This window comes from Rutidosis leptorrhynchoides, chromosome 6 (genome assembly GCF_046630445.1).
Source record: "Rutidosis leptorrhynchoides isolate AG116_Rl617_1_P2 chromosome 6, CSIRO_AGI_Rlap_v1, whole genome shotgun sequence".
Classification (NCBI taxonomy): domain Eukaryota; kingdom Viridiplantae; phylum Streptophyta; class Magnoliopsida; order Asterales; family Asteraceae; genus Rutidosis; species Rutidosis leptorrhynchoides.
The window spans coordinates 357,954,691-357,963,735 of record NC_092338.1 but is presented as its reverse complement, the minus strand read 5'-3'; the positions used below and the strand labels follow the sequence as shown (position 1 = coordinate 357,963,735).

Here is a 9,045-nt window from a genome sequence, read left to right as displayed (position 1 = left end):
CAACCAAATTACACGAACGATATGCCGTAGCGAAGGTAATTAAGCATACAACACAACCTAACACTTACAATCAACATTTTCAAGCATTTAAAGCATCAAAAATCCATTCCTAGTTCATGAAACCCTAACCAAAAATCACCAAATTTCATAATCAAGTTTAAGAGGTTTCTTTGATAAATCTTTACATCCAAATGAAGCTAGTAACACTAGGAACAAGATTAAAACATGAACTCTTAACATCAAACAACATATAACCACTTAAAATTCAAGATTAAGCATGTGAACTTTCAATGTGAACTAGTTACATTAAAATAGCAAGAACAAGCATACAAAACACATAATCAAACTAGACTTGAGCCATAGACACTAATTAACAACCTTTTAATTCAAAAATCTCAAGAACACATAAAATTAGTGATTTTAGAAAGTTACCCAAATTTGATGAGGTCGGTATGGAATCGAAGAGGAGATCACGAGGAGTTCAAATATGTAATTTGTTTGGCAAGATGACCGCTAGCTCGATTTTGGATGATGAATCTTTGTATGGAAGTTGAGAGAAAAGTTGAAGTAGTAAGAGTGAAAGAGATGAGATTGAATGGATGAGGATGAGGGTTGACTCTTTGACCTAGTCAAAAGTTTCAACCCTTGGCAAGTTTGGTCCCTTAACTTTAAACGGGTGTGGGAATTACCTAAACAAGATAATTCAAACACATATCAACGAGACGTGTTATAAACATATAACGGAACATAAATAGTTAAACGGAAAAGTTGACGGAAAAAGGCGGGATGTTACAATATGTTTGTAAAAACAAATTTTTCAGTCAGAATCTGTGGTTTCACGGTCATTTAACTAAATGACTTTAGCATTTACGTTCACTTAATACCTAAAACATATGATTAAACTGTTCCGTTTAAACAAACCCGTGATTTCACGAGTCATTTCACTAGTAAAAATAACTAAAACTTAAACATTGAATATTTTAAAATAAATGTAAAACATACACCAAAATTGTAGTTTTTATTTTTGTTGACTATAATTTGATCATTTCAATTTAGCTCAACATAATCATCTCGTTGGAACTGAAACAATTAATTCCAAATTAATACTCCCTATAATTTTTTATTCACCTTCATCCATTTAAATTATCCACTAAACAATTAATTTCAGATTAATCAATAGTTTATATTAAAATCCTATAATGATGATGTCATTATTAGTCTAATTCTTTTGTTAAAAGAAAATCAAAAAATAAAAGAAAAAAATCTAAGCATAGTATGTGATGTCATTAATTTAAATAATTTTTAATTTAAATAAAATCTTATTAATTAATTAATATTATTATTAAATCTTATTAATAATTATTTCAATTATTAAAATTACATAATTTTGAATAATTTTAATTAATTATTTTGAATTGAGTACGAGAGGGTATAAAAGCTAGGCAGAAGGAAACTTATTCTAAATTTATATTTTAATTTACACTTTTAAAATAAAATGAAAACTAATATTATCTCTTATGATTATATGTGGATTGTTTAATATGCATTTTAGGTGTTTGATGAAATGTTCAGCTGACGAGTTTCTTAATCGGACTGTATGATTCCACGGGTCATTAAACTAAATGACTTTAGCATTTACGTTCACTTAATACCTAAAACATATCATTAAACAGTTTCGTTTAAAAAACCCGTGATTCCACGAGTCATTTCACTAGTACTCCCTATAATTCTTTATTCACTTTCATCTCATTGGAACTGCATTTAATATGTTTGATCCTCATTAATTCAAGTCTGGCAGCCTTCTGGTGGGCTATCGACGGTTTTTCTATCACGGGTGAGGGCAATGTACTTTCACTCCTCTCCACTTTTGTTTGTCTGATTCCTGTATGTATGAAATCCCCGACGTTCTTTCCGAGATCTTTGGATTTGTATAAATGGTTTTAGTATTGCGGGTATTGTGGTTATCTACGTGTTTTAGCTCTATGTATTAGGTCTTTGTATAATGGTTGTTCACCCTGTTGGTGAGTCGTTAAGCTTAAGGCGTGTTTTGATTAGGGCTCTTTTTGTGGTTTCTTCATTGTATCGGTTTTTACTTGTTGATCTTCGAATTTATTTTAATGTTATTGTTATTTTGCCATGAAAAGAGTAGGATGCAATAATGGGCCTGGGCCCGAGAGCGGTTCTCATTCCTCAACACAACTGAAGAAAGCTCGGTTCCCACAAATCTCAATTCATACGCTCATAGCTCGAAATCAACATTTTTTTAGTAATCACTTTTCCAAAAGCCTGATCCATGGATGGTTGAGCCCAAAAGCCCAGAGCTCTTAATTAATCAAACCAAAAGAGCATCCAAATGGGGTACCTTTTCAAATAAACCTTTTCACTCCTATGCCAAAAGTTACTTTCAAGAATTAGTAAAAAGATGAAAATTGGTAATCACTAATCAATGGAACAAAGGCCTTTTTTTTTTTTTTTTTTTTTTTTTTTTTTTTTTTTTGAAGTTCATGTTTATGAAAACTTTCGAGTCCAATAGTAATATAAAAACCTTTTGCAATAGCAAAAGCTTTTAAAAAAAAAACTTGTTTTGTGGATGCCCTAACTAAACTCTACAAAATCAAAACTGAAATACTTAACTACTAAGAAATCTTTAACCACGATGACCATTTGATTTACCAGTGTATGATATAAGCAAAAGTAATACATGTACTACATTTGGAAGCATCAAACAACCACAAAAATTGAACAGATTATACACAACATCGAGTTCATGTCGATCGTAATCCTAATCGAAAACTTGTAATTCCGTTAAGAAGCAAAACACACCTAGCTATTACCACTTCATCTTCCAAAAATTTATCTCAAGTATGCATAACCATCTCATATCTTTATCAAGTTTCTAAAAACATTTCTACCAAAAGGTTCTCTTCTACGATGAGCATCCATTGACTTTACGCAAAAGTAATACGTCGTCCACACCATTAGAAAATAAACCTCCATAAAAGATTGAACAAAAGAAGCAAACAAATGTCCAAATATTTGTGAAAGTATGTATCTTGTTAATGACCCAAAAACGATCTCTTCTAAAAACTTGAGTCCGATAACTGAACGAATATTTAATGACAACAAATGAAACCCTCGTTCGACAACTGCCATGTCAGCTATATATGGATTCACCATAGCCACACAGCCAAAGATAGTAAAAACCAGAGACAGTAAGATCTCTAACAACCACCATGATACCGAAAACATGTAATAAATCGCTTGTTCAAACTCTTCGACATGAGGCAACCATATAAAAAATGGCAGACACGTCACCTTAACGAAAATCTTGAAAATTTTATGTATATCTTTAATTCTTCCAAAGTGACAACCAATTATAATCAAAATTGTTGTTGATATCAATCTTGTTGTAGATCTCACTGATGCAACAAATGTAAACAACCTACGGAAGCCCAAAATAGCACCATCTTTTAAAAGCGTAACGATCGGTTTACGTTTCTTTAAAAGATGATTAACTAGCAATACAAATATGACCCCATGAACACAAGACTGACTAACAGCAATCCCAAGACTTGTAATTATCCAAAATCCTGAAGTTTCAATCAAAACCAACATTGCAATCAAATTTCGATTGTTTTTCGGTTGATCTTCAATCTTTGATGAATCTTTAACCTTTTCCTGTGTATTAGTAAGCACGAACGATACCTCTGTTCGACTTGTAAACCCCAAATGGGAATTGAAAGAATCAAGAAGTGTGATTGAAGTGGCATTGATTTGGGTTTTTGTGGGTGGGTAATGATACCGCAGCCCGCATGCGCATGTAACATACACACGGGCATGCGCTATGGTGCTCATGCGGGGTGCTCTCATGCGTCATGCGGCATGCGGATCCGTATCTGGTCCCTTTACGGCGGTTGAGCAAATATCTTTTCCATAATTATATCCGTGATTCGGGGGAGATGGTTATGGAAACGATTATCACTATCCTATGACGATTCTAGAATTAGGGTTTGCCTATAAATACAAACCCTAATCGTCGTTAGCAACACACCACGTTACGTAGCCATCTTCTACCACACATCCTACGTAACTTACATCCTCTATCATCTTCTAAAGGTTAACAGGTGAGTTCTTTATTAACTGGTACCTACAACCTTGCTTGGGGCCTTCTGATCGACGGACGTCATCGAAGGTGGACTTAATCACTTGGCCACCCCGCCGACATCATCATGTCGGCCAGGGTTATTCACGGTAGCCGGACCGGAGAGCCACGTTCTAAGATCCTTAAACCCCTCCTTTACGTTAAGCAAGCATGTTAAGACCCCTCGGTTAAAATATGCTTGATCAAGTGGTGCTTTCATTGAGAGTCGAATTAATTCAAGACTGTTTAATTTCTTTTTCTTTTAAGGTTTTGAATTGTATGACTCGTTATTTACAAAATTTTTGAATTTTTTTCTTTAACAGTATCATGACTTCCGAGGAATCATCGGAACATACCCAAACAGATGTTTAGAACGCACCGTCTGGTAGTCAACATACACCGGTTATGACTACGGAGGCCGCTACTCAGGCGGGATACACGATATACCCTCCACCTATATCCGGCGAACCCTTTCAGAGGTACAAGCCGATATATCCAGACGGGGTCACACCGCCAAGAGCAAACTCACCAGTCACAACCACGCGGCTGGACTTTTCGACAGTGGATCCAAGGGTCATCTTTGCAGGCGTTGGCGGTGGAACAACGGGGCCGCATGTGGTTTGCTGCGGCCAGGTACCTATTTACAGTACCACTGTTTCAATACCTCTGCATACGCAGGGCATTCAGCAGAATTCGTCATTTACACCGTTGCAACCTTGGCAACCACCGCGCCCAGTTTCACAATTTTTAACTCCTGCGGATGCGCAGGCGTTACTTAATAGTTGGGGATTTGGGGTCATCCCAGATGCGAACTCTCATTGGGCGCCGATAACAGCGCAGCAGCAAAGCACAGCGCATACAGTTGGGCTTTTAAGTGTGTATCCTCAAGTTTCGCAGATATCTGCGCCACAGGTTTCGCTTCCTTTACAGCCACCTGTGTACTCCGCGTCTTCAAGTTATCCCTCTTTTCCAACACAGCAGCCTTGGTCATATCCGCAGACGCAGGGTCAACCTTGGCAAAATGTTCAAGGGCAGGCAAATCTTGCAAGTCAATTCATGCAGGCCGCACCTCCCGATATGGTTCACTTATTTTCACAACCTGACTTTGTTCAGGACATGATGAAGCGTTTCTTTGCAAATTTGAAAGGGGATCCTGTTAAACCACCCTTCGAGCTACCGACTACCTTTGACAAGTTTCCTCCGCATATATCCGCCTACCCGTTTCCATCAGCACCAAAGATACCTAGCACGTTGGGTACTTACAATGGCCTGACCGATCCAGATGATTTTTTACAGCGCTTCGAAGGCGCAATGCGCACTCAAGGCTGGGTGGATCCGGTTGCGTTTCAGATATTTCCTATGACACTACAGGGTATTGCTCGTGAGTGGTTTAATAAGTTGCCGGCGGGTAGTATTGCCGGGTTTATGGATCTGCGGACAAAGTTTTTAATGCAATATCAGAATCAGAGACCACGCAAGCGCACTCACATTGAATGCCATGACATCGTGCAGAAGTCCAAGGAATCTTTGGGCGAATTTCTCACAAGGTATACTAATGAGTGCCTGCGTATACCAGATCTCAAACCAGAGCAACAGATTTCCGGACTCATACATGGTATAAACTCAGAACGTCATCCAACACTGGTAAGGCGTCTGCGCCATACAGTCCCAACAACTTATGCTGAGGCGCTTAATGAATGCCACGACTATATGCGGAGTGGCGAAGATAATGACATTCCAACAGCTAGCACACGCAACGAGAGGAAGGACGATGATGATCGTTCGCGCGATCAAAATCGTGGTAACAACTCTCGCGGAAGGTATCCTAGCGGTGGTCCTATCAGGAATGATAAAGGGAAATCAAGTGGCAATTATCGAAACAATAATCAGCGCGGCATCAACAATCAGAACTATGCGCTTCTTAAAAGCTTATCCAAAACGCCCAAAGAAATTTTGGCGACGGAGCCAGTATGCGCGACCTTCGCGGTCCCAACTCCGCTTACGGAATTTGGTAAGCGGGATAAGACAAAGTATTGTGAATTTCACGATGATTACGGGCACGATACGAATAGGTGTAAAAACTTGATGGAACGGGTACTGGAGGCGCTCCGTGCGGGTAAGTTGGATCACCTCAAACCGCCAAAGAAAGATAAAGGGAAAGCCGCAGAAGAGGGGTCAAAAACTAAAACCTTCGCGTGGCAGAAAGTGGATAAGACCAAAAATGCTGATTTAACCATTAACATGGTTGATGCAGAAAGATTAGGTCAGCGAAGAAAGTATAACGATCATCAGGATTGGGAACTTCTTCCAATCACTTTCCCTCCTGTGATGACAATTGACAGGGTGAATGAACCTATCATTATCAAGTGCCGCATTCCTTCTTGCGGGGTGCAGGTCAAGCGCATGCATGTCGACACTGGGAGCGGCGTTGACATTATGTACGAGCATTGCTATCAATTTCTTCCCGCACACGTGAAGGCGCAGCTACGTCCGTCTGATATCACGCTGTCTGGTTTTTCCGGAGAAAGCTCATGGCCCGTGGGACGGATAGAGTTATTAATAGAGCTCGAAGATGACAAGAATCCGCAGTTAATAAGGAACGAATTAGTTGACTTTTATGTGGTCTGCTCGACTTCGCGATATAATGCGCTACTGGGAAGAAATTTCATACGGCGTTTTAACATCATACCTTCGGTAGTGCACGGTTTGATTAAGTTTCCTACTAAGGGAGGAGTTGCCACAATGGCGTCACATCAAAAGATTGAGATATGTGCGTCAGTTGTGCAAATTAACATCCCTAGCGTCGAGGAGCAGATTGCAAGCAGTGCGGTCATTGCTAATCGCTTGCATCCAGATAAGGGTATAAAAATCGGCGCAGGTTTATCAGCTGAAACCAAGGCTAAGTTACATGGCATATTGTCCGCAAACGCAGATGTTTTCGCATGGCGCGAATCAGATATGACAGGTGTCCCGCGGGACATTGCGGAACATAAATTGAATGTTAATCCATCGCTCACACCTGTTAGACAAAAAAAGCGACATATGGCTTTAAACCGCAGTGATTGGCTATGCGCAGAAGTAGACAACCTTGTCAAAGCAAACATTCTACGCGAAGTGCGTTATCAAACATGGGTTGCCAATCCGGTGTTGGTGAAAAAGGCTGATGGTAACTGGCGAATGTGCGTTGATTTTAAAGACATTAACAAAGCATGTCCTAAAGACAATTACCCTCTCCCGGAGATAGACTGGAAGGTTGAATCTTTGTCTGGATTCAGATATAAGTGCTTTCTGGACGCATACAAAGGTTATCACCAAATTCTAATGGCTGCGGAAGACGAAGACAAGACTGCTTTTCATACGCCGCAGGGTATTTATTGTTACACAAAGATGCCTTTTGGCTTGAAGAACGCGGGCGCGACCTATCAGCGTGTAATTGACGCAGCATTCAAGCCTCAAATTGGCAGAAATCTTGAAGCGTATGTCGATGACTTGGTAATCAAAAGCAACACCGAAGAAGACATGCTCGCAGACATCCTAGAAACGTTTGCGTCTCTGCGAAGGATCAACATGAAGCTTAATCCGCTTAAATGTAGCTTTGGAGAGGAGGAAGGCAAGTTTCTAGGTCATGTGGTGACAGCGCGGGGCATCAAGGCTAATCCCAAAAAGATTGAAGCTATTGATAATTTACCATCTCCGAAAACAAATAAAGATGTGCAGAGTCTCACTGGGAAGCTCGCAGCAATCACGCGGTTTTTGTCAAAAGCCGCAGAGCGTCAGCTACCATTCTTTAACACTTTGAAAAACTGTTTGAAGAAAAAGGATTTTGTCTGGACTCAGGAAGCAGAATCAGCCTTTCAGGAGATGAAAAAGGTGCTTGCAGAGTTACCAACACTTACTGCGCCAGTCAATGGGGAGACGTTAACGCTGTACCTTGCGGCATCAAAGGAAGCAATCAGTTCAGTTCTCATCGCAGACCGCGAAAAGGTAACATCAATTTACTTGCATTATTTATTTCGCAGAACTTTAACGCTGAGGTTTTCTCAGACACAAATGCCGGTCTACTTCGTAAGCAAGACGCTGACATCAAGCGAAGTAAACTACTCGCCAATAGAGAAGTTAGTATATGCGCTTGTCCATACAGCGCGGCGTTTACGCCGATACTTTCAAGCACATCCGATTGTGGTTCTAACTGATCAGCCAATCAAACAGGTTGGTACATGATTACTTTGCGGCAATGACCGGGGTTACCGCATTGACTAACGCAATCATTTTATTTCATTCAGGTACTGTACAAGCCCGAGATTTCTGGCCGAATGGCCAAGTGGGCAGTCGAATTGGGAGAACATGAAATAAACTTTTCTTCACGCAGTGCGGTTAAGGGTCAAATACTTGCTGACTACCTAGCAGAAATACCTGCGGATGTCGAAGCGTCAGCAGAACATCAAGATCCGCCCGCACCTGTTCTATCACTATGGGAATTATACACCGATGGTGCGTGTAGCGCATCTGGCGCAGGCGCAGGTGTAATTTTGACAGGTCCAGGCGGTGAGGAACATACGTACGCACTGCGGTTTAATTTTGCTGTCACAAACAATGAAGCAGAGTATGAGGCTCTGCTAGCAGGTATGCGCATCGCGCATAAGCTAAATGTTAAAATCTTGCACGCTTACGTGGATTCAAAGCTAGTATGCAATCAAGTCTGCGGAGACTTCGAAGCGCACGACATTGCTATGCAGTAATATTTATCGCTTGTTCATAATCTCGCTGACCAGTTCGAGGCTTTTCAAATCTCGCACGTAATGCGGGGGCAAAATAAGAAGGCGGATGCGCTAAGCAAACTAGCTGCCTTGGCTTTTGATCATATGGGTAAGAAAATTCTAATAGAGGAACTCAACGCAAAATCT

At 40.2% G+C, this 9,045-nt stretch overlaps 1 protein-coding gene across 1 annotated transcript; it reads right to left on the bottom strand.

The window, feature by feature from the left end:
• Window positions 1–2,877: 2,877 nt before the first annotated feature.
• LOC139854828 (uncharacterized) lies at window positions 2,878–3,615 on the bottom strand. The gene has a single exon (XM_071844110.1). The coding sequence runs from the start codon at window positions 3,613–3,615 to the stop codon at window positions 2,878–2,880; it is 738 nt and encodes a 245-aa protein (XP_071700211.1).
• Window positions 3,616–9,045: the final 5,430 nt, after the last annotated feature.

Bases quoted from the DNA above. Each gene is read 5' to 3' on its own strand.
- LOC139854828 (XM_071844110.1), bottom strand. From the start codon at position 3,615: ATGTTGGTTTTGATTGAAACTTCAGGATTTTGGATAATTACAAGTCTT.